The sequence below is a fragment of the Melanerpes formicivorus genome, unplaced genomic scaffold (genome assembly GCF_026170545.1).
Source record: "Melanerpes formicivorus ecotype bairdi unplaced genomic scaffold, bMelFor1.0.p_v2 SCAF_90, whole genome shotgun sequence".
Classification (NCBI taxonomy): Eukaryota; Metazoa; Chordata; class Aves; order Piciformes; family Picidae; genus Melanerpes; species Melanerpes formicivorus.
Genome location: NW_027142442.1, coordinates 1,106,906 through 1,134,496, shown reverse-complemented (window position 1 = coordinate 1,134,496; position 27,591 = coordinate 1,106,906). Strand labels below are relative to the sequence as shown.

At 45.4% G+C, this 27,591-nt stretch overlaps 2 protein-coding genes across 5 annotated transcripts in view; one reads left to right on the top strand and one right to left on the bottom strand.

Annotated features, from left to right (window-relative positions):
- ZNF410 (zinc finger protein 410) overlaps nt 1–5,523 on the bottom strand; it is a 28,848-nt gene extending 23,325 nt beyond the window's left edge. The window contains exons 1-3 of one of the 3 annotated variants that reach the window (XM_068165536.1): nt 1,563–1,689; nt 669–793; nt 88–287 (exon numbers count right to left, since the gene is read on the bottom strand). In XM_068165536.1, coding sequence (XP_068021637.1) covers nt 88–120 — 33 coding nt within the window. In that variant the 5' untranslated portion in view covers nt 121–287; nt 669–793; nt 1,563–1,689. Of the gene's footprint in view, nt 1–87; nt 288–668; nt 794–1,562; nt 1,690–5,503 lie in introns of those variants that run through there. The other 2 variants (XM_068165537.1, XM_068165535.1) reach the window with 2 other exon arrangements.
- Nucleotides 4,074–25,874, top strand: FBXO33 (F-box protein 33). 2 transcript variants are annotated; one of them, XM_068165534.1, is made up of 5 exons: nt 4,074–4,199; nt 5,036–5,547; nt 14,734–14,844; nt 17,992–18,677; nt 23,788–25,874. In XM_068165534.1, the coding sequence occupies exons 1-5, from the start codon at nt 4,089–4,091 to the stop codon at nt 24,057–24,059; spliced, it is 1,692 nt and encodes a 563-aa protein (XP_068021635.1). In that variant the 5' UTR covers nt 4,074–4,088; the 3' UTR covers nt 24,060–25,874. The 2 variants fall into 2 exon arrangements, with proteins under 2 accessions (XP_068021635.1, XP_068021634.1); XM_068165533.1 differs by lacking the exon at nt 4,074–4,199 and having other exon boundaries at nt 4,997–5,547.
- The last annotated feature ends 1,717 nt before the right edge of the window (nt 25,875–27,591 follow it).

Here is a 27,591-nt window from a genome sequence, read left to right as displayed (position 1 = left end):
GAAACAGACTGAGCAAACTCCTGGAGCTTTATCTAAGTGTTGCCCATAAATATTTCTGAGACCCAAACCCAGCTCATAACTGCTCACCTCAGGTTTGGATTCTAGCTCATCCGATAACATTGATTCAAGTGTCCAATTCCTGCAGCTGTCCTCAGCAAGGCACAGTTGTTGTTTTTTTTCAGTTCAGAGAGAACCACACTCCCTGCTTATTCTCATATTTTCCTAAGCATAAAACAGTGTGGTGGTCCTTCTGCAAGAAGCTGTGTTGTGCAAATATTCACTTTAACCTAAAACAACAAAAGAGAGAGGAACCAAAAAAAACTAAAGCAAAGCAAAACAAAAAAGAAGAAAGCAGAGGTTGTATGCAACCTTAAAATATACTTTGAACCACTGGGAAAACTCATTTACCCAGGTTCCTGCGTTTTCATTGCCACTGAGTCAGCAAAAGAACATCCTAACACTGCAAAGCTGATTTTTCAAAGGCTCTTTGCCACCCTTTCTTTGCAGTAGCTCATTTCCAAAGGAAAAAATGAATTGTTTGTCCTGGAAACTTCGGGGATTAACTAAAAATCACACAGGACATGCAAGTGACAAGGAGGCTGAATTCCCAGCCTGCAAAACGGTGCCATTATCAAACTGTTGATGGAAGCCAAGCATACAAAAACAACCTGTCACCGTGAAACCTCTGGGTTTTTTGTCTGTTAAGATGTTTCTGCTTATGCTAAGCATCTCCACGAACACAGGTGGGTTATCAGTTGCTTCACAAATGCCCATACATTGTTTCTTCTTAGGGCTACAAAGGAAAAGGAGAAGGTTCACAGCTATTTTTGCCTACTGGGAAAGCACGCAGACACTAGCATGGGAGAAGAAAGTGAACTTCGTACAGTTCTTTTCCGCCTGTTTGCATCATAATTACAAATCCACTGAATATTTTTAAAAAAAAGATAATAATAATGATGAGAGTACTGGATCAGCTACAAAGTGAACCTACAAGTGTTCCCCTAGCACTCGTGAAACCGAGCTGTGGGGCACAAGGTACCCCAACAGGAGCTTCGCCTTCTACTGTGTGGGGACACGACACCAAGCGCTCCGGAAACCGCCACCCGGACCCAGGCGCGCAGACAGGGTTCGGGAACGTTCCCGCTTGCTCACCCGCTGCCCCACCGCGCTCTGCACCCGGGGGGGACGGGCCCCGAGCGAAACACGGGGACAGCAGCCGGGGCTGCCAGGCCCGGCTGCCCACACCTCAGCCGAGAGGGTACAAAGGCAGCCAGGCGGACAACCGGAGCCCGGGGGCAACAAGACGAAGACCTCAGCGGCACAGGGCAGGGCGGAGCGCCGAGGCCTGCCTCGGACCGCGCCCCTCCCCCCTGCGGGGCAGGTGCGCCACCCCTCTCCCCCCAGCGGGGGCCGGACTGCCGCCCTCAGAGGCGGCCCCCAGCAGTAGAGGGAGCCAGGCCGCCCCGCCCCTGCGCCCCGGACCGCTTGGCTCTTGTGCCCCACGGAAGGCGACGAGTCCGGGAGGAGCTCCCAGGCCCCCAGCTCCCCCCCTCCCGCCTTACCGGCATCTCAGCTGCCCGGATGTGACGGAACCTCCGACTGGAAATGCCGATGGCTCGGGGGTGTGCGCCTCTCCCCCAGCTCGATGGTGAGAGCCGTAAGGAGCGCCGCTTCCGGCCGCCGCCCCCAGTTCCGGCCGCCGCCTCCAGGGCTCCGTGGCGGCTGCGCGGGCAGATAGCCCTGCCCCCGCCTCCACGGCTGCTTCTACGCGGCAGCGCCGCCTGCCTCAGGGTCTTCCCGTCGTTCCGGCCTGGGGCCGGACTTCCCGAGGAACCTCCACAGGGATTAACGTTGTTCTGTGCGTGGAGTTCCCGCCTGCCCCGCGAGCAGGGATCTTGCCGTTTCCCTCGGCCCCGAGAGACAGAACAGTCGCAGTTCCATGTCTGGGTTTTCCCCGGTTCCATCGCGGTCGTCACCGGGCTGCAGAGTACAGCGGGTTTCTTCAAACTAAATCACCGCAGGAAAGGTGCTATTTCAGTTTGTTACAGCACACGTGGAAACTATTTTCTTACCGGTACCTGGTTTCTTTTTTTGCTTTGCTCTGAGTTGGTGTATCCTTGCAGGTGGTGATGGAGAGCTCCCGAGCTCACAGCATCTCACTAAAGACACATACCAAGTTACCGATTCCAGAATGTCTTAACAACGTGCCCTAAACCCAAGAAGGAACTGAGCAATTCAGAAAGCCTGCACTTTGGCTTTTGCTCATTAGACTTATTTTTGGTATCAGCACACGAGCAGGAAAAATAGGAGCTCCTGCAGCAGCAGCGTTGGCAGCTTCTGGTCTTGACATGAGCTGCTGAACCAGTGACCTTCAGGTCTGGTAAACTTTAACTTAGTTATGACTGGTGTGTAGCATTGGAGCCACGTGTGACTCCTGACTTAGGACAGCTGCTCGTGGGACGTTACTGGCACTGGTAAGCAATGAGAATCCCAGCAATATGAAAGTAAACCAACAGGAGCTGCTGAGGATGGCAAAATAAAGTTCCCTACGGCTCTCTATGCACACAGCCCATTCTTACCCATGGTGGACTGTGCAAGAACCTGCGGTCACTTCTTAAGAAATGACCATCATCATCTGCCTGTAAACTGCTTTGAAATGGCTTGCTCTTTTCAGGCATTCCAGCATGTGTAGCATGGCTCCTCTGACTTTTGGTAATTTGAGATATTCCATCAACTTGCAGTGACTGCATTAGTACTAACAAAAGCCTGCCCCATGAAACCAACTCTCAGTCAAGCTGAAGAACTGGCAGCCTCAGTGATTTGGTTGTCCCCGGTGCCACACTGGCCATGCAGATAGATTGAATCATGTAATCTCACAGTCTGGCATTTATCATGTCAGACCACGTGGCCGTAGTTGTGATGACCTGAAGCTTTAGACAGATGCATTTATTCACTCAAGCCTACAAAACTGAAGGTAACGTCTCCCAAGATTGGAGTTTCTTTAACATAACCTCAATAAACTGGAGCTGAATAAGTGACCATGCAAAGGTCAAAGACCATTGTGCTTATTATCACAGGCATGAGCCCAGCATTCCAAATTTGCTGGCCCAATATAATCCTTAACAAAGGCAACCAGAAATGCAGAACTTTATATTTTTTTTCTTGATGACAGTTCAGTAATCCCAGGGCACTGAACTGTAAAGCTTGATTCTGTTATACTAAGATACTCAGCGATCTAGGAAGTCCTTTGACTCATCGTCAGCCAAACCATGTGGAATTGTTGAGTAGGTATTAAAATTTGGAGACGTGTAGGCGCATAAGTTCCTTTCATTTGCATCCTTCTAGGTTAGATGAGTTTGGCTGCTTCAGAGCTTGCATCTTGACTGCCTGGGGAATTTTTGTCTTATCTGATAGGGGAATCTGCAGTGCAAGTAGCACAGCACTTACCTGAACTGTTTATGTGGGTCCAAATTACGTGCACAGGTGTGTGAAGCAGCACTGGCCCCAGATGAGAGAGTTGTCCCACTGGGAATTTCCTACAGTCTTACTTTCTCAATAACATCTGCCCCTCTGGGATCCTTCTCTATAATCAAGGAAAAATAGAGGACTCAGTCATATTTCCCCCATGACCAGACTGAAGAAAACAAACCCCTGCTGAGACAATGGCTAGTCATGGAGTGAGTGGAGAGTGGTGTTCAAAATTGGATTTTCGGTAAATTGGTTTATAAAGGGACCCTACTCTGAATGCAAAGAGATGTCTTTATTTCTCTTAATGCATCTTTTGCTCTTTCACGTGTACATTTCTGTACAGTCAGCTATTACATTCCTATATAAAAACATGTGCTTTATTCCCATATGCTGGCAGTACTCAATTTTCTTTCAGCATTTTTAAAAGCTCCAAGTACAATAACTTCCCTCTGATGTTCAGCCTTTCCAGCATTAGTGTGCAACAGATGCTTAAATTCTTTCCGAAGTCTGTATGTACACGGTAAGTTACGTTTCCACACTTACAGATGATGTTGGCGTGGGTACTGAAAAGCTCGTTAGTTTTAACAAAGTGAGAGAACTAAGATTTGGAGCATTTCCTTATGTGTCCCAGTCGTGTCCAGTTCTGTCACAATGTGGGACTCTGTCGCGCTTCCCCTTTCCTGCGCAATCAGCGCGTTTCCCGTAGGGGCAGCTGGAATGCTGCTAGTTTCGCGGGTTAAAGGCGTACGTGCGGTCAGATACTGGCCCCTAAGCCGCCACGACCCGACAGCCTTTCAGTTTTCTTGACCACAAAGCGCCCGGAGCAGGCGCGGCCAGTGGGGGCTCTCCCGCGCCTGACCCTAGCCTGGGCCTGGCGTTCTCACAGAGAGCGGCGGCGGCCCCGACCCCGGCAGCTGCGGAGCCCGCATGGACCTCGCCCCCGTCCCGGGCCTCCCGCCGCACTGCGTTGGGGTGAAGAAGGCAAGACCGGCCCCCTCAGAGAGCCGCGCCGGTGAGGCAACCTGGCATTCCCGCTCCCCTCGACGGCCAAGCTGCGCTTCAGCCCGTCGCTCCAGCTCCGCTGCGGGGCTGGGGCGGAAGCACGCAGTCTCCGCCACAAAGTGTCAGGGCTTGCGCTGCGGAACAGGGCAGGGCGGTAAAAGCAGCCCTTCGCTGCCGGGACCGAAGGGTTAACGCCAGACTTCCCCCGAGGAGCCTACACTAGCTCCGCCTCCCATTCCACCCGTGGCACGCTCCATTTTTCCCGAGGGGTAACTCCTCCTGTCTCCGCCGCGCAGAAACAGGGCGGGGCGCCCGCGGCGAGTTCACTCACACCCAGCGGCGGCGCGCTGGGTGGTAGGGCCCGCGCGACGCCGGGCAGCTAGGGGACTCGGGCCACCTCTCCCCTCTCGCGCCCCTCCCCGCCACGCACGGCGGTGGTAGGGCCCACCCCTCCCCTCGTCCCCCCCGGCGGCGGCGCTGTTGGTGCGTCCCGGCAGCAGCCGCGTCCCGGCCGGCGCCCGCCCCCTCCGCCTTGTCATTGATGTTGTTGTTTTTGTCGCAGGAGCCGGAGGCGAGGCCGGGGCTGCCGCTGCCGCCGCCTGTGGTCGCCGCAGCAGCAGCAGCGGGGCTCGGGCCGGCGCCGGGCATGTCGGTGTGCGGGGAGACGGTGGGCGCCGGCTCCCTGCCCAGCGAGCTGGTGGTCCACATCTTCTCCTTCCTGGCGGGCCCCGACCGGCTGCGGGCCTCGGCCGCCTGCTCGCACTGGCGGGAGTGCCTGTTCTACCCGGCCCTCTGGCCGCGCCTCCGCCTCAGCCTCCGCGTCTCGCCGGCCGAGCGCCCGCGCCTCGAGTTCCTCATGCGCAAGTGCGGCTGGTTCGTCCGTGAGCTCCGCGTACAGTTCGCCGCCGACAACTACCCCAGCGGCGGCGGAGGGGGGGCGGCGGCGGCCGTGGCGGGCGAGGGCGTCGCGGCGGCGGGCGACGGGGAGGCGCCGCCGCTGTGCCCGCGCTGGCTCGACTTGCTGAGGACCTACCTGGAGCTGGTGCTGTGCGTCCTGAGCAGCGTCCGCAACAACAGGTACGGGCCGGGCCCGCGGCGGGGGAGAGGGCCGCGCCTTGCCTGGCAGGAGCGTGAGGGAAAGCGGCGGGGCGGGGGGCGCAGGCGGAGCTTCGAAGCCCCTCAAGTGCTTCGCGGGGCCGGGGTCCGGCCGTCCCGTCCGCTTCCGCAGGCGGGAGCGACGCCTGTGGGTGACGCGCGCGTGCCGGTCCCTGCCGGGGCTGCGCCTCAGCAGCCCCCCGGGGCGGGAGGAGCCCCGCGTAGGCGGCCGGGGTAAGCCGGGGGGGTGTTCCTGTGACTGCGAGTTGAGCGGAAGCGCCCTGCTTGAAACTACCCAGTTTTTATCCTGTTCTGTAGTTTGATGGCGAATATAAACGCAGATCTTCAGCTGGTAAACGGCTAGTCAATATGCAGCGCAGATACAGCCGCAATAATAAAAACTTACTCGTTCTTTTGAAGGACGAAGGAATGTGGCTCAAAACGAGCAAGGGAAAAGCTGGGGATTTTCAGTTCGATGCCTCTTTTGCACCTTGCTCCTGTAAGCCTCGCTACAGACAGTCTTTAAACCTCATGACTGAAGGATAATTAGCATGAGAAATTAGTGGAGGGGTTAAAATTAAAGCGCTGGTGCTTTTCTGGAGGGAAAGGGATGTATTATTGCCCCACCATCGTACTTTCGTCTTTCCAGATGTGTGGGGTTCTGCCTTTGAAAAGCTGTACTTGCACGCCAGCTCTCGTTATCTGCTAAACTGAGATTTGGCTCAGTTTTTATGAGGAGGAGGGTTTTGTCTTTGTTTGTTGAAAAAAATGCTTCAGACATAGGAGTTTCTTGATCAAATTGAATTAAAATAGTAGAAATGTTTTCCTGTGGCTTGGACTTCAGATGTGTTTAGATCCTGCTTTTCCACAGATTTACACAGGTTAGGTAATTTTCTCAGGCTGAACTCCTTTAAAATGAAAACACTGGCATTCTTTTTACCCTGTGTGGGTGTGATCAAGATTTATTTAAAAAGAATTTAAAATCCTAATACGTGGCCTCTAGTCAGCACCTAGGACAGAAAAGCAAGAATATTACACTTAGGTTATGATGTGCTTGGAAAACCATGAAGCTCTGAGGACAGGAAACGGTTAATATTATTTCCCTTTATTGTGCATATAGTTTCAAATGCTAAAAAAAAAACCCAACAAACAGCTGCAAGTATTTCAAGGTATATTTAGGATGCGTTGTAGATTGCCTTTGGAAAACTGTCTGCAACTGAGTCATGGTCTGGTCACAGCCCCTCTTTGTTTCTATAGGAATTAGAGAGTGGATTGAGGCCTTCCTTCATTCTTTAGTTTGAATTGTAGCAAGAGAACCTTAAATGTAATTCCTGGTTGGTTTGAAATGAATGCAAATGCGGTATATGAAGTCTCATTTTCAGTTCCTCTGCTGTGCCTAGCAGGTACTTCCTGTAGTGCAACTGCAGCGTTTGAGAGTTACAAACCTTACTTCTAAAAATGGCTCATCAGTCCCAGCTCCCCTTTATCTCAATTTATTTCTTGCTGTGTGAGTCCTCGGTGTGCAAATAATCTGTCTTGGATTGATCTTAACTGTTGAATCTTTGGGAAATCCAGTTAATGTTGCAAGTGGAAGAATGCTGAAGAGACATTGGTGATTATCTGAGGCAAGAATAACTACACGGACTTTGAATTTTAAAATGAATAGTATCTGCAGGAGATCTTGCCTGAGGATTTTTTTTTTTGCTGGAAAAACTGGAATGTTGGTGTTTTTTTTTAGTCTGCCTCAGAAAAACGTGAGCCTGTCAAAAGAGAAGACTTTTGGTGTGCTTGTTCTTCTGCGAAAGCTTCCTTCTCCGTGTCCTTATTTGAAACTTGTACAAGGACACTTGCTTTCTAAAGTAGCTCTTACTGATTCTGCATGCACAGAGTGGCTCAGGACTGCCTGAAAATACTCTGTAGAAGGAGTCGTTTCACCAGTACCTGTCCTCTGGTTGATCAGTGTAATTTCGGTCATCAACTTTGATTTTGTTTATTTTACTTTGTTTTTACTGTATTTTCTTGCTGCCTTCAAATGACTTTCATGCTGCTTTTTTCTTCCTTCAGGAATGTATGAGTGAGGAACATGGCATACCTGGTTATGATAATCAGGCTTCCATGTGCATTGAAAAAATTAGGGTGAGAGAATTCATGTGAAACGCTTGACCTCTTGATTCAGATTTACTTTCTGAATAGTTAATTTCCCCCCTTTACCAGAGGAGGTTTTTTTGTTTGTTGTATTGCTTTTCCTGCAAGGTAACTACTTTGCATTTAGTTTGCATATAGAACATAGGGTTTTAGCTCTTGAAGTAGACTTTTGAGATTGAAACAAGGTGGGGAGGGGCATTAGCATATGCCAAATTGCTGCTTAGTCCTTACTGTGACTGCACGTCTGAACTGCAGACATTGTCACCTGCCTGATGGTGGTTTTGTTCAAGTAATGGCTGCAGCCTGGTCACTTTATTTCTCTGCTTCTGTTGATTCATCCATAACTCGAGGGTAATTAATACTTTCTTCTTGTGTTTGCTGTTTGCATTGTTTACATCCCATACGTGGGACATCTACTGTAATTTCCAAAATAATGGAAACAGCACTGCTTTTAACTTCTTCAGTGGCTGAATCCCTGTAAATGCATTCTTCTTGGAGTTAAGTTTAAAGCTGGATGGTTCTTTCATAACTCCTGTGAGCTCTTATGACAGCTTCTTGGCAGAGAGGTTGAAAGAACTTCCATCTTACACTTCAGAACTAGGGAGGGAGAAATCTTACTTTTGTGAAACATTATGCTGTTTCTTAACTGTGTAGTCTTGTGTAGGCTTTTAAATGTGTTATTAAGCAATATAGTAGCAAACCCCCTTCTTGCAGGGAAAAAAACACCCCAGCTTTAGAATTCACTGGTCTCTTCCAGTCAGATGTGTTCTATGTGTGAAAAGTAATGACTAAAAATAATTTCTAGATGCTCTTTTGGGTAGAGGAGAATGATGTTTGTTTTGCCAATAAAAGTATTTTCTCTGCAACTTGCCCTTTTATAAGAAAATCTATGTTAAGTCTAGAAGTGACCTTTACTAATTGTGATGGAATGAAGGAAGTACCCACTTGTCTGCAACTTGGTTTGAAACCAATTGATAATATTCTGCCAAGTATCGCTGCTGACAGCCAGTTATCATCCCAAAAGGTACATTCAAGGTCTTCCTCATATTTGAGGTAGAGCTCAGGGTGCGAACAGTTTTGCTAAGTAGCAGCATATTACTCCCAAAATGTAGTTTTAATAGTGCCAGGGCCTTGATGAGCTCTAAAAATCTATCATTTATTTAATTAAAAGGTGCTAAAGCAGCATTTATGGTGATCTGTAACTTTTGTATGAGCTGTTGTGTTTATGACTGTAAATGAGGCAGGAGAATGAGGCATGCTATTGTTTAAACAGTTGATGATCTACTTCCTATTTAAAAATAAAAGGGGGCAGATGGGATAATCTGCAGCAGTATCAGGAGGGACAAATTGTTTCTCAGTGACTCTTAAGATATTCTTATAATCTGCATCTTCTCAAATTGGTCTTTCAAAGCTAAATTCTGGATGGCAAGTGGGAGGGCGACAAACTTTGTGTGAGTCATTTCAGTGCGGCTAATAAGTAACTGTTGATCATTCAGCAGGAGAATTCTGTGTTTTTTAATGTAACTCAAATCCTCTAGCTGCTTACAGGAAGATAGGAAGGTAGTGATTTCCCCACCTCCCCCACACCCTCCTTCCTCAACAGTCTGTTCATTTGTGTGACTGTTTGACCTTTGCTATGGAAACTAAAATGCAGATTGTAGTAAATCCATGGTATCTTGGTGAAGTATGGTATCAGTCTTAGGAGTCACCAGAAATTGGTAAATCACTCAAAACAGTAGACAGGCTTTCCAATGGCTCCTTTCTGAGCAGGTCCTGAAATTGGCCCATCCTGGTATCATAAGACAATATGTGCCTTACCACTTCATTCATGCTGAGTGTAAGCAAGGGCATTTTATTTTTTACCATTGGGTGTCTAAAAAGACCAACCAGAATTGAAGGTGCAGCATATTTCTAGTATACTTTTTGAGCTGCTGGAAAACAAAGGGTTTAGAAATCCTCCCCTCCCCCCATATACATTTTTCCCCAGCTGTGTGTAAGGGTAGTACAGAGGACTAAGATGCCACTAAACTGGGCCCCTCAGTTTAGGAAGGGTTGTTGACTTGCTGGAGCGTGTCCAGGGAAGGGCAACAAAGTTGGTGAGGGGTTTGGAGCACAAGCCCTATGAGGAGAGGCTGAGGGAGCTGGGGTTGCTTAGCCTGGAGAAGAGGAGACTCAGGGGTAACCTTATTGCTGTCTACAACTACCTGAAGGGGGGTTGTAGACAGACAGAGGTTCGTCTCTTCTCCCAGGCAGCCAGTACCAGAACAAGAGGACACAGTCTCAGGCTGTGCCGGGGGAGGTTCAGGCTGGAGGTCAGGAGGAAGTTTTACACAGAGAGAGTGATTGCCCATTGGAATGGGCTGCCTGGGGAGGTGGTGGAGTTGCCATCGCTGGAGGTGTTCAGGAGGAGACTTGACAGGGTGCTTGGTTGCATGGTTTAGTTGGTTGGGTGGTGTTGCATGATGGGTTGGACACGATGATCTTGAAGGTCTCTTCCAACCTGGTCTGGTCTATTCTATTCCATTCTAGCTTTAAGCAAAAGATTGACAATTCTAAGCAGTTTTACTTAAATATTGATTGTTTTATTAACTCTCTGAAATAAAGGTGAGGTGAGAGCTAAATGCCATAGGCATTGTATGACATTAGTGTTGGAACTGTGCTCAGATTTGTTGATGGTAATAACTGTGCTGTGGGTGGAAAAAATGATGTTTTCATTGCTTAAGTTTTGAGGTGGAGAACTTCTCCTTACATCTCTGTAGCACACAAAATGGCAGTCAAATCGATGTAGTAAAAATGTGTGGGATGCGTAGTGTTTCATGTGTCCTGTAGCTTAGTTGCTCTAAAATTAATACCTGCTTACAATAGCATTTACTGGGCGGACGAATAGCACCAAACAAGACCTGTGTGTGAATATGCAGATGATTCAGAGTCACAGAATTGTCAGGGTTGGAAGGGACCTCAAGGATCATCCAGTTCCAACCCCCTTGCTATGGGCAGGGACACCTTCCACTAGATCAGGTTGCCCAGAGCCACATCCAGCCTGGCCTTGGAAACCTCCAGGGATGGGGCTTCTACCACCTCTCTGGGCAACCTGTTCCAGTGTCTCACCACCCTTATGGTGAAGAACTTCTTCCTGATGTCTAATCTAAATCTCCCCTCCTCTAGCTTGGATCCATTCCCCCTAGTCTTATAACTACCTGATGCCCTAAAAAGTCCAAACCCAGCTTTCTTGTAGGCCCCCTTCAGATACTGGAAGGCCACAATAAGTCCTCCTTGGAGCCTTCTCCTCTCCAAACTGATCAATCTCAACTCTCTCAGCCTGTCCTCACAGGAGAGGTGATCAGCCCTCTCATCATCCTTGTGGCCCTTCTCTGGACATTTTCTAGAGAATGTTCCATGTTCTGAAGATTGCATTTTGTCTCATAACTCTCAGAATTAAGTCACTGAGATCAGGAGATAAAAGCTTAATTACAGCATTGGCTGTGAACACTGTCTTTTGTAACAGGTGGACGTTTCTGCTGCTTTCCCTGTCATACCACACTATTTCATATAGCTTTTGAGGAAAGAAGAGTCCGAAATACTCTTGCTGGTGGTGCCAGTGTCTTTAGATTTCTCTGCCAAACTTAATTCTTCAGTATGATCAAGCACCAACTTAATCAGATTTATAGAACATTGAGCGTCTTGTCAGGGCTCAGTTTATGTTTCTCTGTCATCACTATGTAGTCCTGTATTTAAAATATTAAATATTAAGTTGCTAGAATTTCTGAAAAGGTTGTACAATCCAAGTAATTTCTCCAGTATTTGTGTAACTCAGTATGAAGCTTGTAGATCTTGCTGCTGTTGTTCACCTGTAGGAGAAAAAAAAAAGTAGGTTAGTGGTCAATGGTAGGCTGATACTGGTCGATGGTAAGCTGAACGTGAGCCTGCAGTGTGCCCAGGCAGCCAATAGAACCAATGGCATCCTGGCCTGTATCAGGACCAGTGTGGCCAGCAGGAGCAGGGAGGTCACTCTGCCCCTGTACACTGCACTGGTTAGGCCACACCTTGAGTCCTGTGTCCAGTTCTGGGCTCTTCAGTTTAGGAAGGATGTTGACTTGCTGGAATGTGTCCATAGAAGGGCAACAAAGCTGGGGGGGGGGGTTGGAGCACAGCCCTGTGAGGAGAGACTGAGGGAGCTGGACTTGCTTAGCCTGGAGAAGAGGAGACTCAGGGCAGACCTTATTGCTCTCTACAGCTACTTTAAGGGAAGTTGTAGACAGGCAGAGGTTGGTCTCTTCTCCCAGGCAACCAGCACCAGAACAAGAGGACACAATCTCAAGCTGTGCCAGGGGAGGTTAGGAGGAGGTTCTACATAGAGAGAGTGATTGCCCATTGCTGCCCAGGGAGGTGGTGGAGTCACCATCGCTGGGGGTGTTTAGGAGGAGACTTGATAGGGTGCTTGGTTGCATGGTTTAGTTGATTAGGTGGGGTTGGATGATAGGTTGGACATGATGATCTTGAAGGTCTCTTCCAACCTGGTTTATTCTATTCTAACTGCAGATAGATTTCAGGAAACTGGTGTACAGCTATTGAATACAGGACCTTCAAAAGAAGCCAAGTGTGTGTATATATATATATATTTAATTATTTTGTTTGTGTGTATGGATAACGATTCCATACTGAAATTCATACTTAGTAACTGGAAAACCTGACTACTTGGGACTCTTTTTCCCTTGTTCCTGCCCCCAGCCTAAGTAATAGAATAGAATAAACCAGGTTGGAAGAGACCTTCAAGGTTATCATGTCCAACCCATCATCCAACACCACCCAACCAACTAACCCATGTAACCAAGCACCCTGTCAAGTCTCCTCCTGAACACCTCCAGTGATGGCGACTCCACCACCTCCCTGGGCAGCCCATTCCAATGGGCAATCACTCTCTCTGTGTAAAACTTCCTCCTGACCTCCAGCCTGAACCTCCCCTGGTGCAGCCTGCAACTGTTATCAGCTTATACTGTGGAGGTAGTGAACTTGCACCAAAGTTTCTCTGTTTTAAGCAGTGTAATTTAATTGCATTATTTGAGGGTGCATTATTGCATCCCCCAAACTGATCTGAAGTATTAGCATGTGATTTGTAAGCCAGCAGAAAGGAGGATTTAAGTGACTCAGTTGTCAGCTACAGGTTAATTGGGATCCACTTGTTGAAGATGAATGTCGACTTGTATCCATTTATGATGAAACTGGGGTTTATGCCCTGTTAATTACCAAGTGCAGACTAGTCTTTGCATGTTAGGAGTAAATCTAATTTACAGCATGTATAAAGGAAAGAAAATGTTGACTGGAAACTTACTTCAAAAAAAAAAAGAGATCTTGAAAAGAAATGCCACATAGCTACTCTGCAGTTATTTTCATTTTTCTACTCCTAAAAAAAGACCAAGCAAGAGAAGAGGCAAGGCAGAAATAAACCGTCTAGGGAAACGAAAACTGACTGTCTAGCACACTGAATCATGTCCAGCATAAAATTCTTCTTCTTTCACATCTTTTTAGGCATCACTTCTAAAAATTACAATTGTGCATCACGGTGGGCCACTAATCCTCTTCTGCTCACTGGTGGGAAATACTCAAACATCTTCCCCTGCTTTGACGTTACAGAAATTAGACACTGATTAGGGTGTGAGGAGATTACATATTTCTTGTCTGAGGTTTGTATTGCCTCAGCTGAGGCAGGTTTGGGCTCCCATTTGTAACCCAGCTGCAGTACTTAAGTGCTCAGACAGATTTGTTCCTGGTTGCATTCCACTTGGCCATTAAATGCAGTGTTGTGTTAATAGATACTTGAGGTATTCATCTGTGACACTTAGTACATATGTTCCAAGGATTAAAAAGTGCATGAAAGCACTAGTAACAGTTTTCTTTAGGGCACTGGCTCACTAAAAATACTCCTGTGATGGCTGAAAACCGGCATTTGTTTTTATAGCTGGATTTCAGCAGTTGTCTTCCCATTTATACTTTAGTCCCATAGAACCGTAGCAAATCAATGCCTGTATTTCAGGACAGTAGGCTGGGGGGCAGGTGTTGATCTGTTAGAGGGTAGGAGAGCTCTGCAGAGGGACCTTGACAGGCTGGACAGATGGACAGAGTCCAACGGCATGAGATTTAACACATCCAAGTGCCGGGTTCTGCATATTGGCCACAACAACCCCATGCAGTGCTACAGGCTGGGGTCAGAGTGGCTGGAGAGCGGCCAGACAGAGAGGGACCTAGGGGTGCTGGTTGATGGTAGGCTGAACATGAGCCTGCAGTGTGCCCAGGCAGCCAAGAGGGCCAATGGCATCCTGGCCTGCATCAGGCACAGTGTGGCCAGCAGGAGCAGGGAGGTCATTCTGCCCCTGTACACTGCACTGGTTAGGCCACACCTCGAGTACTGTGTCCAGTTCTGGGCCCCTCAGTTTAGGAAGGATGTTGACTTGCTGGAATGTGTCCAGAGAAGGGCAACAAAGTTGGTGAGGGGTTTGGAACACAAGCCCTATGAGGAGAGGCTGAGGGAGCTGGGCTTGCTTAGTCTGGAGAAGAGGAGGCTCAGAGGAGACCTTATTGCTCTCTACTACTACCTAAGGGAGGTTGTAGCCAGGTGGGGATTTGTCTCTTCTCCCAGGCAACCAGCACCAGAACGAGAGGACACAGTCTCAGGCTGTGCCAGGGGAGGTTTAGGCTGGATGTTAGGAAGAAATTCTTCACCGAAAGAGTGATTGGCCATTGGACTGGGCTGCCCAGGGAGGTGGTGGAGTCACCATCACTGGAGGTGTTTTAAGAAGAGACTGAATGGGGTGCTTGGTTGCATGGTTTAGTTGATTAGGTGGGGTTGGATGATAGGTTGGATGTGATGATCTTAAAGGTCTCTTCCAACCTGGTTAATGCTATTCTATTGTCTCAAAACAGACTACAAGTTCTTTTTAATAACACATTCTTAGGTCTCAGCCAGGATGATTTCTCAGACTGTTTGAATTTTGTGTACAGACTCCTTTTCATTTTGTCGTTTTATAGGAACCTCCAGAAGTTAAGTCTCTTTGGGGATATAAGCATTCTGCAGCAACATGGAAGTATATCGAATACATACCTCGGCAAGGTTGACCCTGATGGCAAGAAGATTAAGCAGTAAGTTACATCTGTAAAGTATCAAATACATTACAATAACAAAGACAGATACCAGAATACAGATTTTTTTCATGTCTAAAATAGGTGAAAGAGAATGCTTTAATTTTTTTTCAGTAGGATGAGAATTTAAATTCTTGAACTTGAGTTAATTTCTGTTCCCACTATTTACATGAAGTAGTCTGGTTTTGTGGTTTGCTTTTGGGTTTTTTTCCTTCCCTTCTCAGACAGATGAAGCCCTTTTTCTTTTTCCTCTTCTCATTGTGTTCTAGAAACAATATTATGTTAACGAAACAAAAGGGAAGGAGGGATAGGGGGTTGTTAGCAGCACTTCTACTATTTACTGTACATGAAGAAATTAGAAAAGGAAGTGATCTGTTGTATTTCACAAGCATTGAGGACATGTAGCATGTAAACTTGAAACATAAGCATCAACTTACTTGAAACTGCATTCAAAAACTGTGTGTGTGCTTGCTGAATTCCTGAAGTCTGGGGAGACCTTATTGTGGCTTTCCAGTACTTGAAAGGGGCCTACAGGAAAGCCAGGAAGGGACTTTTTTACAAGGGTTTGTGTTGATAGGATGAGAGGGAATGGATTGAAACTTGAGGAGGGCAGATTGAGACTGGATATCAGAAAGACTTTTTTTACAGTGAGGTTGGTGCAATGCTGGAACGTCTTGCCCACGGAGGTCATGGATGCCCCCTCCCTGGAGGCGTTCAAGGCCAGGCAGGATGAGGCCAAGAGAAATCTGGTCTAGTGGAAGGTGTCCCTTCCAGTGCCAGGGCTGTTGGAACTAGATGATCTTTAAAGTCCCTTCCAACGCAACCCATTCTATGAATGGATGTATCTGGGACTTGCTAGTCTTTTCCTACATGAAGGTAAATCTGGCAGTGTTTTATTCGGTGTTCTCAAGTTTTATTAGCACTAGCAGCAGACCTGCTTCAGAAAGTAAATCTTTATGGTGCCTCAGTCTTGTCTTTTGCATTTGGGGTTAAGTTGCAAAACATGAATACTGATAACTGACACTGAAAGATACTGAACAACCTTTGGAGGTAGTGTTACTGGTAGTTGAGGATTTTTGAAGTCTTTATGATGATAAATCTTACTAGCTGTTTGAGGAACTGCAAATAAAGCAGTCAGGGAAGAAAATGGGACACTTCCTGAAGTCTCTGTAGATAGCATCAAATCACTATCATTCTTTTAAAAGGCTGTTTCATGCAATTCCCACAGGGGGAAAACCCACCCTACAGCTCCAGAGTTCTATTTTTGTTATGTTGTGTGAGTACTAGTACAGCTGAAGTTGTATCAGAAGCACAGTTTAAACAGCTGTTTTAGTGCAGTGAGGTATACAGAGGATAGTATTCTACTGACATCTCAAAAGTGATTTGTCATCTTTCCGGTTGTTCTGTAAGATACTACAAGCACTGTTAAGATTGACAAAATAGAATATACCAATTCTGCAACCATTACAGTACCTTTCTTGGATGGGGGTTGGAGGGGAGAGGGAAGAATCATTGCCACTTGGAAGAAATAAGGGTGGTTCCCGTGGTAGAACCTTCTTCTTTGGGAGCTTGTCAGAGAATCTGCTTTCAGTTTTAAGCATTGTCAGGAATAATTCTGAAAGCCAGACAAACAAGACCCCCAGACAAACAAGACCCCCAGACAAACAACCCCACAACAAGAAAACCACCACCGCCAAAACCCACCAAACCAACCCCAAACCAAACTGTTGCCAGGATCAAACAGGGCTCATCTAAACTGTAGAAGAATTGAGGAATGAAATAGCAGGCCTGCACTATCCATGACTCTTGACCTGTTGTTTAAAGCTGTGTTCCATTTGTCACAGTTGCCAGTCCTCAGTTTAAAAAAACAAAACACTCAGAGGAGGTTTGGAAAAATTGAGGTCTTTAAAGCTGCTGACTATGCTAGGCAAAACCTTGGGAACTATTTTGAGGTGTTTAATAGATAGAGTAGCCAGGCTAACTTTTCTGCTTACAAAGAGAAGTCAGACCTTGCAAACCCAGTGCATTCTTAGGAGAAGGAAGAAAGGATATGTAGGCAAGGGAGACGATGAATAAGGATTTGCAGAGAGGGAGGATGAATATGGATTGGTCTTTTAACTTTCTTGCAACAGAAGGATTATGGGGCATCAAAGGTAGTAGGTGGCATGTTCAGAGCAAGTAAGAAGAGGTCTTAATTACTGTTCCTAAATTCTTACTTGGCTCAAAGAGGAACCTAGACAAATTGTAGAATTGAAGTGTCTGATGGTTACTAAATACAGAAAGCCACGTCTGGGTCGGGAGCTCTGTGAGTTACGAATTTTTTGAGACCAAGATGATACTTGAAAAGTCTCTCCATGTGCTTCCCTTGTTCTCTTGCACCTCTTGAGGCATTAGTGTTTGTCTGCTGTCAGTTAGGATACTGGGCTAAGTGAGCCTTTAATTGTGTCTGGATTAAAAGATATGTCTGTGAGAATAATAGCATCATCCGCACTGATCGCATGAGATCAAAATGTTACCAGGTTCAAGTGGTTTTGGTAAAACTCAAACCTGTTGACACTTGAAAATCCAGTTAGCTGTACATTTGGAATTATTTAAGGAATCTGCTTCTTGCATGTCTGTTCTTTGCCCTTTAATGAGCAAAATCAAGGAGGTAGTTTGACATGATTCTCAAAGTGCAGAAAATTGACTTGAAGCAAGCTTTCATTGAAAATGACTTCTTACTTTTTCATATTGAATTTGCAGCTCCAGAGAGGTTAGCAAATACGAAAAGCTGTTTTCAAAAGCAAGGGCTGTGTTTTAAAAGCACTACAGATTTTCTTATTTGCATAACCTTAAAATGTGTGTGGGAGGGTGTTAAATGTATGCTGGAAAATACGTGAAGGTTCCTAGTGCGTCGCTGTTAGTGAAAGATGAAGTACATTTCTCTCAGGATGCTTTACAGTGTTAACCTCTTAAGTACAGTGAAGGTTAAGTTGCTGTGGGAGGTCTGCAGAGCCTGGTTCTTCCTCTGTGGTTCACAGAAACTGTAATAATAGCACCTTGCTGCAGAATTAGGCCAGAAATGAAAGAATAAACTAGAATGGTGTACCTAAGTGGTGAGACTGGTCCGTGTCTAATGGGATGATTGTCTCTCTTGTTTACTTGCAGAATCCAGCAGCTGTTTGAAGAGATACTAGGCAATAGCAGGCAATTGAAATGGCTGTCTTGTGGGTTTATGCTGCAAATAGTAACTCCCACATCATTGTCCTCCTTATCAAACCCCATAGCCAACACCATGGAACATCTGAGCCTCTTGGACAACCACATCCCTGGTAATACCACTCTCATCACTGCGGTTGAGCTGGAGCGCTTTGTAAATCTGCGTTCTCTCGCTTTGGATTTCTGTGATTTTACAGCTGAGATGGCAAGAGTCCTGGCTGACAGCAACCATGTGCCTTTGCATCGACTGTCTCTCCTGGTCCACAGTGTTTCCATAATGCACAAGTCATTGGACAGTATGCCGGAAGATGAGAACTGGAAGGCACTGACTCGCAACAGCGCTAACCTTCGGGTCTACATAATGGCCTTTGATGTCAAGAGTGATGATATGTTAAGGATTCTTAAGCCCAGTATCCCCCTAGAGAGGATTCACTTTGACAGCTACATCACTTGTGTTTCAGGGGCCGTTGTTGACCTCATATCCAGGCAGTATGACAAGTTCCTCACTCATTTTATTCTAATGAATGATGTGATAGATATGTCTGGCTTCCCAGATCTTAGTGACAACCGCAACGAAGATCCACTTGTCTTGTTAGCCTGGAGATGCACCAGACTCTCTCTTCTAGCTGTTCATGGTAGGTAATACATTTCATGGGTGTAGTATGTAACTTTGAAATACTTACCACACTTCAGCCTTTCTAATCATAATGTGTTTTGGTGGAGCGATGGTCTAAAGTCTGCTGCATGGTTGCTGTGCATGCTGTTGTACTTCATACTGGTATTTTCCTGTTTGAAAAGACAAAGCTGTTTATTATGTGATGTCTAGAGTCCTGCACCTGGGGAGGAATAACCCCATGCATCAGTACAGGTTAGGGATTTACCTGCTGGGGAGCAGGTCTGCAGAGAATAACATGGGTGGACAAATTCACCATGAGCCAGCAATGTGCCCTTGTGTCTGAGGAGGCTAGTAGTATTTTGGAATGCATGAAAAAGAGCACGGCCAGAAAGTTAAGAGAGGTTCTCCTCCCCATCTACTCTGCCCTAGTGAGGCCACACCTGGAGTACTATGTCCAGTTCTGGGCTCCCCAGTTCAAGAGGGACAGGGAGCTACTGGAGAGCCCAACAGAGGGCCATGGAGATGATGAGGGGACTGGGCCATCTCTCTTAAGCAGAGAGGCTGGGAGACCCTGGGACTCTGTAGCCTGGAAACAAGCAGACTGAGAGAGGGTCTTTCATTTATATAAATATTTAAAGGGTGGAGGTCATGAGGATAGGTCTGGGCTCTTCTCAGTGGTGCCCAGTGATAGGACAAGGGGCAGTGAGTATAAAATAGAATACAGGAGGTTTCACTTGAACTTCAGGAAGAGCTGCTTTACTTTGAAGGTGATGGAGCACTGGCTACCCAGACAAGTTGTGGATAACCCACCTGGATACATCCTGTGCAGCTTGATCTAGATGACCCTGCTTTAATAGGAGAGGTTTGCCTAGATGATCTCTGGAAGTCCCTTTCAACCCCTGCCATTCTGTGAATCTGTGTATGAGTTCTAAACACTCTTGTAGCTTGCTAACTTGTATTAGACAGTCGCATAGGATTTTATTAGGCTGCTTACAGAAATGAGGATTGCTAAGAACTGGGCATCCCACGAGGTTCATCCTGTAAGTGGTGTACAACATGCGAGTTCCACCAAGTGGGGCTGGTCATGTGAGCGTGAACACTGCAAATGTTTGCTAATTTACTGTGAGCTCGTGCTGGCAGGATTAGGTGATTAGGGGCTCCAAAATTATGGGAAGGAAGTCTGTTACCAGTTTGGTAAGACTTTGCCTGCAGTCAAAGGCTGAAAATTCCAATAAGGAGCAGGTTGCCTGGCTGGATGCATTGGTTTCACCAGTAATACCAGGACTGGGTTTAACCCATCTATTTGTTTGCGCTGTAATTGGAAATAACACTTTCAAGGTGTGCATTTGCATTCAGCTCTCGTTGGTATAGTACTTGCCAGAAGTTACAGTAGTATGGCAAATTTTTAAGGCACCTGCAACTGAAATAATGCAGAATAGTTCTTTTTGTTTGTGCTGGAATCAGCTTCCCAAGACCAAGTTTGCCAGTGCACAAAGGAGTTAAGTGATGACTCTCTGTTGTGTTATGTAAGAATGAATGAATTGCAGGGGAGTGAATCCTCAGTCCTTCAGCACAAATAGGAGAGACCTTCAGCAGTGAGGGTTGTACATTCAGATTTCTATTGGCTTAAGTAAAAAGGTCCTGCTATATTTGCTGGGAAAGGTTTTTCCACTCTTTTACTGAAAAATTACAGGGAGGGGAAGAAAAATAAGTTCAGCTGTTTGTCCTTTCTAGTTTCCAGGTCTGACAGGTTTTGGTTACTGCCACTGTCACTAAAGGTGGATTTTAGCAGATTCTAGCAGTTTCTTTCATTTGGATTCAAGTCTGAGGAGCTTTAAAAAAACCAACCAACCAAAACAAACCCCCCCATTTGTTACCTTATCTTCCTACTACAAAGAATTCCTCTCATATATTATCTAAACTTAAAAAGGTGATAAAATTATCTGAATATGATTTAGCATAAGTATCATTTAATATCAGCATATGTCTGTTCAGTAGGAGGTAGTAGTCTGTGCAGCAAATCTCTCCTGCAGTTTTGTCTGGCAATGGTTGTTGCTGCATCTTCTTTCTTTGGAGAGATGCTGTGCATACTTGTGAGAGGGAATGGCCAAATACCTCCCTTGCTCTGATGCTGGGATTCGGATTATTTCCCCTTTTCTCCCCTTCTTGCAGCAGAAACTAGCTAAGCTGCTTACAAATGCCTCCTGATCTCTTTAAGTTGTGAATGACTTCTCTGCTACTGCAGCATAAACATTTTTCTTTTGGAGTAGCAATTGAGAAGAATGGGACCAGGAAGAAAGATCTAGAGTACTGTGATGCTTCAGTACAGCATCTCAGCCTCATGTTTGTATTTTCTGGTTTTGTGTTGTCATGTATTTTCTGGCTTACCAAATAATGGGCTCAATTGGTCATATTCTTCATGATACCACCAAACTTTCTTCACGAAAAAAGTGGTGATTTTATTTAAGGTGTCTTATTTCACTTCATATGTAGGTGCTCAGATTTCTTCTCCTGCCTCCTGAAGTGCTTATTCTTCAGTTGCCAGTGCTTGTTGGTTGGTTTTGCTATTAGTTTGCTCCAAAAAAAGCTTTGGTTTACTTCTAGTTTTGGCTACTACTTGTCACTGACCAAAGGAAGAGGGGAAAAATATACCCTGAGGACACTCTTTTCCTTAGGTGCTTCAAGATTCTCTTCTGTCTTTTGTGGGAAGTCATAGTATCTTTCCATCAAGCTAGAACCTTCTGAAGCAAAGGATAGCTGATTGAAGGCTGTTTAAAAACATTCTTGCAGAATGAAGGAAGGGTATGAAAGGTGTGTGGTGTTCACAGGATGTAAGGGGTTGGAAGGACCTTTGGAAATCAGGTTTAACCCTCATGCCAGAGCAGGACCATGGAATCTAGTGCAGGTCACGCAGGAATGCATCCAGAGGGGTCTTGAAAGTCTCCAGAGAAGAGACACAACCTATCTGGGGAGCCTGTTCCAGTGCTCTGTGATGCTTACAGTAAAGAAGTTCTTCCTCATGTTGAGGTGGAACTTCCTGTGCTGTAGTTGATATCCATTGCCCCTTGTCCTGTCACAGGGCACAAGTGATTGGGATAGGGACAGCAGGGTAGTTGGAGTGATGTGATCTGGCACTATGAAAAAAGAAGCACAAACCTACCTGTGGGGGTTGAAGCCTTTTTTTTTCCCTTTTATATTTTTTTTCCCTCAAGTAAAGGACACATCATTTGTTTTTTTCAAGACTTTGTGTTGTAAACAAACTGTTACCTATGAGATTCCCAGTTTTAGTCTGTCCATGAGCAAAACTGAAGTGGAAATTTGTACTGGCAAGACAAAATGAATTATGGTGAATTTCTATGGTGAATTCCCATGGTGAATTTCTTGTTCTGTGATATATATAGCAAAGTGATCATTCCCTGTTACCTTTGAATACTTAGCTGGCCAGGAGATTTTTGGCTGCCAGAAGGTTACTGAGAAACTTCAGACAAAACTTTTGAAAGCAGAGTTGATGAGATTAAGATGAGAAGATGATGGTTGCTCCAAAGCAAAAGTCAGGATCTGACTGTGGGGGGAAAAAATACAGCAATATACCTGAACCCCAAGGATGGTATAGGGGTCTTAACTGCACCACACTTCTTGTTCCCTTCATTCATGCATTTTTGTGTCCTGAGTTTCTTTGGGAAGCTCCTTTACCATCAAGATAACTGGAAGGTGTTGTGAGCTCCTTCAAATCCTGATAGGGGGAGTGTCATCTTACAGGTGGAATTTTCCATTTGGTTTAATGTCCTGCAGCCTTGACAGCTGCGTCTTCTGTGGACAGTTGTGCTGGAGGTGAACCATCAGCAGATGAAAATTGTGGGGAATTCATGCATTGCTAATGGCTAATACACCAGAAATGAGCCATATGGGTGCCTGCAGGCCTCTGTGGAAAACCTGCCCTGAGCAACCTAGTCACAGGAAACATTAGAGAAAAGCAGTAGGAAAGAGGAAAGGAGAAATTTTCTAGGTCTCTTATCACTTTGGTATGAGTTTTCTTCAGTCTGTAGCTAGCTGTCTCATTTTGACCCATTCTGATATAGAGCACATCAACTGCGTTGTGGAAGACCAAACCACAGTTGTTGTTTCTTATTTCTGAGTAGCTTAGCTTTTCCAGTTAAAATAGTGTGCAAATTGCAGCTTTACTTGGATTCCAAGTGAGCATCACACCAGGAGACTTAGCACCTGTGGGAATGGTGATGAAGGCAGAAATGAACCTTTTCTTTTGCAATGGAAGAGTTGTCTTGGCAGAGCTCCCACAGAAAGGGAAATTCCCAGATCATCTGTGGTTTGCAAATAAGGAGTTGTTCAGCATTTGCCTTAGCCAGGGTACAGAGGGCTAAAAGGTAATTGGGGGGTGGGTGTTTTAGAAGGGGGGGTGCCAGTTTATGCTGATGGTAGGAGGAAAAAGCCTTGTAATTATGTTTAACCTCAGGCAGAACAACCAGATACCTATAGATTTTAAATAGCTTTGCTTTTAGACCCGTGTGACCAGTTTCCTGCAGATGCTTTTGGCTTGTGTGTGTGTTGGGGTGGGTGGGTGGGTTGGTTTGGGGTTGGTTTGTTTGTTTTAGTGTGTTGGGTTTTGTTTGGTTGGTTGGTTGTTTTAAGTCTACAAAAGCAAACTTCAGTTTGGGTTTTTTTTTTCCCCTAGCAAAAGCACAGTTTTAAACCAATCCTTTTAATACAGTCTCTTAAAATAATTGATTACTCACTTTTTCCTTCTGCTTATTTGTACTACCAAGTAGATCACAGGAGGTTTGAAATTGTAATGTGAGTTATATATAAATGTAGATATTGTGAGTTGCAATAAAGAAGTCTATTTTCCGACCCTTTTCTACAAGTGGTAGGGGGGGTGGAATCTGGAAAGGCTTGGTCAAGCTACCTGAAATATTTGCGGTATTTCCTTATTGAGAATTTCACCACTTGCAACAAAAATCAAACAACCAAAAGCACCCAAACATGCTGTAGGGACATTCCACCAGATGGAAGATAACAAAAGAGGTTGTGAAGGCTACTGGGATATTCTGGTATCAAGTACTTGCTTCTAGGAAAATAACAAAGCAACTTTGTTTTCTTCTCTGTCCCTCCAGGTTACACAGTTTGGGCTCATAACCTTATAGCAATTGCTCGTCTTCGTGGCTCTGACCTGAAAGTTCTGGAAGTCACAGAAGAAAGCATCGATTTTGACCAAGGAGAACTGGCAGATCAGGATGTGGATCCAGTACACAATCTCATTGAGCAAGTATCTCTCGGTTTGGGTCGACCTTGGCATGCAGTCATGGACATAGAGCTGCTCAGTGTCTTCACTGAGCCAACCCGTCACTTCTACAGAGAGATGCAGAGCTTCAGCGAAGGCATTTAGCTCCCTATTTACAATTCCTGTGGTTACATATGCAAGTAGGGTCCTATTATGTTTTTTCAGTAGCGTGAATTAACCCCTTTTGTGCTGTGTTTAATCAGTATTAGCTATATAGAATTATATATGTGTATTCTACTTCTTGATCAAAGAACGTAGTCGGGTATTGGTTTAGAAGCTGAAAGTGGCAGTGTTTAGGGTTTTCACGGTTAATGGACTTGTCTACCAAACCTTGGAGAGATGCAGCCAGAGGCTGGCTGAGGTTGCCAGCTAACTTTATTTTTATTGAGTAACTGTGTTTTGAATTATTTTCTTATTGTATCGGAGTTCTATGCTCAGGAGCTGACTCCTTAATACCCATATCCATAGCCCAGTGGATTTCTGTGCTCTCGTTGTGTGCTTAATCTGCTAGCATGCTACTTAATAGGCTTAAAGGAAGAGAAGTCTCTCCAGGGCTGTTCATTGTTAAGACTCTCCCCTCGCTTTATTTCATGTGCAGGTTCTGAAGCATGACTTAGGACCACTCTCAGCTGTTAAGCAGTGATGTGAAACACTAGCTTTTCAGGTATCTGCACTTCCAGGTTCACTCCATAAGCCGTAGTCTTTTGGATTCTTTGCAAACTCTTCCTCGTTTACTCTCATGTTCTGTCATCTTCCTTAAAAGTTAGCTTTGGGCCAAAGTTTAGGAGCGAGAACGTGCACTCCGACGAGGTAAAAACGTAACAGGGAAGGCTTCAACACAAAGGTATGCACCTGCAAACCAACATTAGTCGTGAAATCCCTAGCAACCAAGTCACTGGATTTTCTCTGTCAGCGCCTGTGTCAGCTGCCAAAGAATAGATTAAAAACGAAGAAGTGCCCACATGCTGGCAGGGGCAGGCCAACTTCTGGCCAGCCAGTTACTGCTAGATTGTAATATATAAGGTCGAATTTCGACCTGTGGTACACAGCTGTGCTGTGGCTCAGTCAGCAACCTCAGAACTCTTAACAAACATGCACCTGTTTCACTGTGAATAGTGAATGTAAAGGAAGGAAAGGAAACAAATACAAAGCTTGTTCTATCACAGGTATGAGCTGCTACGATGCATGAAGAACATTCCATGAAGTATGTTTTAAAATCTTGTTATATCTGAGAGGCTTTAAAAGCCGAACTCAACTGTTTCAGGGCAACCGCGGTACAGACGTGGTCTCTGTGAGACTTCCACCTGACCCCAGTTTTAAGTGGTACGAATGTTGTGCATTTAATGTTTAAAGGACAGTCTGCAATAATAAAAAGTTTTAAGTGGCCAACGTGGGTGCCCAGCAGTGCTGAGACCTGGCTGCTATATTGTAAGCTTTGGAGATAAAAAAAACCATAAAAAAAAGATAAAAAAAAAAAGAAGAAGAAGAAGAAGAAAAAATCCACACAATTTATGCAACAGATGTCCAGATATGATTCTATTTATGGAGAAAAAAAAAAAAAAAGAAGTTTATATGTGTTTTACAAATGGTTTTACCATCTTCTATTACAAATGACCTTTTGACAGGTGTGCGCTGTTTTGTCTCCAGTGAGCACATACCATGCGGATTTTATATGTACATCGGTAGAGTGAATCCACTGGCACAGTGTGTGTATATGCCAGATGTGGTGAGATTTTACCTTGGGAAACGTGATCAGCCTGAAAAGCAAACACAACAGAAAAAAAAAACCAACCAACAACCAACCTACTCCTGACAGAAAATGTAAGGAAACCAGCTGAATGTTTGAGTTGATGACTGATGTTGTATGGTTTATGTTAAATGTATATTCTTTTAATCAACGAATAAAGCGTTAAAAATTGATGGCTGTATTAAAATATTTTATGGTATCAGCATGAAGACTTTTTAGGATTTTAAAAAGCAACCTCCTTTTCATAAGCTGTGTGTAACTGGTAGCTCCCCTTGTGTTTAGGGTCAGCAGAAGAGTCTTCAAAAAAATCAGCAGTACGGTAATTTTGGAAGGGGGGAAAAAAAAAAGCCAACCCAAAGAGAATTGGCTGAGTTTTGTCAACATTAGTTTGGTTGGGTTTTGGTTTTAGTTTGGGGTTGGGTGGGGGTTTTTATTTTGGTGGTTGGGGAAAGGGGAAGTATGCTTTGCTGAAGATCAGCCGACCAGACCAGTTAACACAACCAGTATTTCATGACTTACTAGACTGCTACAGTAAACTGTGGACTGTAGAATATAGAAGACTTTATTTTTGAAGAAATTCCTGCATCCGTTGGCAATTGCTTAAATCAAAACCTAATGTGCTCAAGAAAAAAAATGTGTAGTACTTCTTTGGTGTCCCACTATTAAATAGATTCTGAATACCTGCAAATGCTTCGGTTTGGCGTTTTATCCCCGCTCCAGAGTACGCAGCGCTGCATCCCGAATGAGAGAGCTGCAGATGCCTGCTGAGCTGTCGAGGAGCTGTCAGGCCCTGCAGTGGCTGAGTGTGCCGTGACAGTTGTCAGAATGCCTGCTCAGTGTGTGTGTCTGCGTGTGCCAAGCATGGATTTGGCTTGAACTTCTGCACTTTGTTTCAGGATAGAGTCCAAACTGCTACCAAGTTTTAGAACTGGACTGCTGCTTGTGGGAGCAGTCTCCCAGATCTTCTAGATTTGGTGAGCGTGATCGTTTACCAACTGACTGAAGGAGTGCCAGGGGAATAAAGAGAAGGTAAATACAGTGACAGCTGCTCCTGTTCCAGCAACATGAAATAGCAGGATTTGGTCTCAGAGCCTTTCAGGGAGCCTCTGGAGGGAAGTTTATGTAGCAGTTAAATCTGATAAGGGTTGTCCAGCATCATCTGGACCTTAACTGTGGCTGTAAGATCAAGATTTCTGGTTTCTTCCATGTGGCTTCCTGAAGCAAAGGCTGGTTTCCAGTCGCAGGCTGTTAATTGTCTCTCTGCAGATTACTTTGTTTCTATGAGTAACTGCCTTACTTAACACAGCTGGGAGGTAACTTGTTTACTTTTCTGTATGTAAATGAGGCCCTCTCTTTAACCTATTGCCTGCTTTGGTGTTAATGATTTTGATCTTCAGAGGTAAGACATGGTAGAGAGACGTGCAGTCCTTCCATTTGCTGCAGCTTTAGCCACAGTGTTTGATGGAGGCTGTAATGAGTAATGAGTGGTAATGAGTGTCTGTTACTCCAGTGATGATTTTTTACATGTTTTTTGATTTAAATTTTTCATGCAGTCTGAAATCTTCATCACTGGATGTGGCTTGTCTTCCAGGCACAAAATCAATGTACTTACACCAAGGCTACTGTCGTCTTTCTTACAAGTCTCAGGAGTGCAGCGAGGTGTGGGTGTGTAGTGAAACCCATACCTTGAGCAGTGCCAGAGAAACACACTTTCATTGTTGCCTTAGGAATACTTAGAAGTTGCTTTTGTTGTTTGTATTTTCTAGCAACACTATGACTTAGTGATATCAGGAGGAAGAGATTGAAGCTGAAGCAATCTGGATTGCTTTGGATTGTGGGATGTGGAGGTGCTGGAATGTGTCCAGAGAAGGGCCACAAGGATGATCAGAG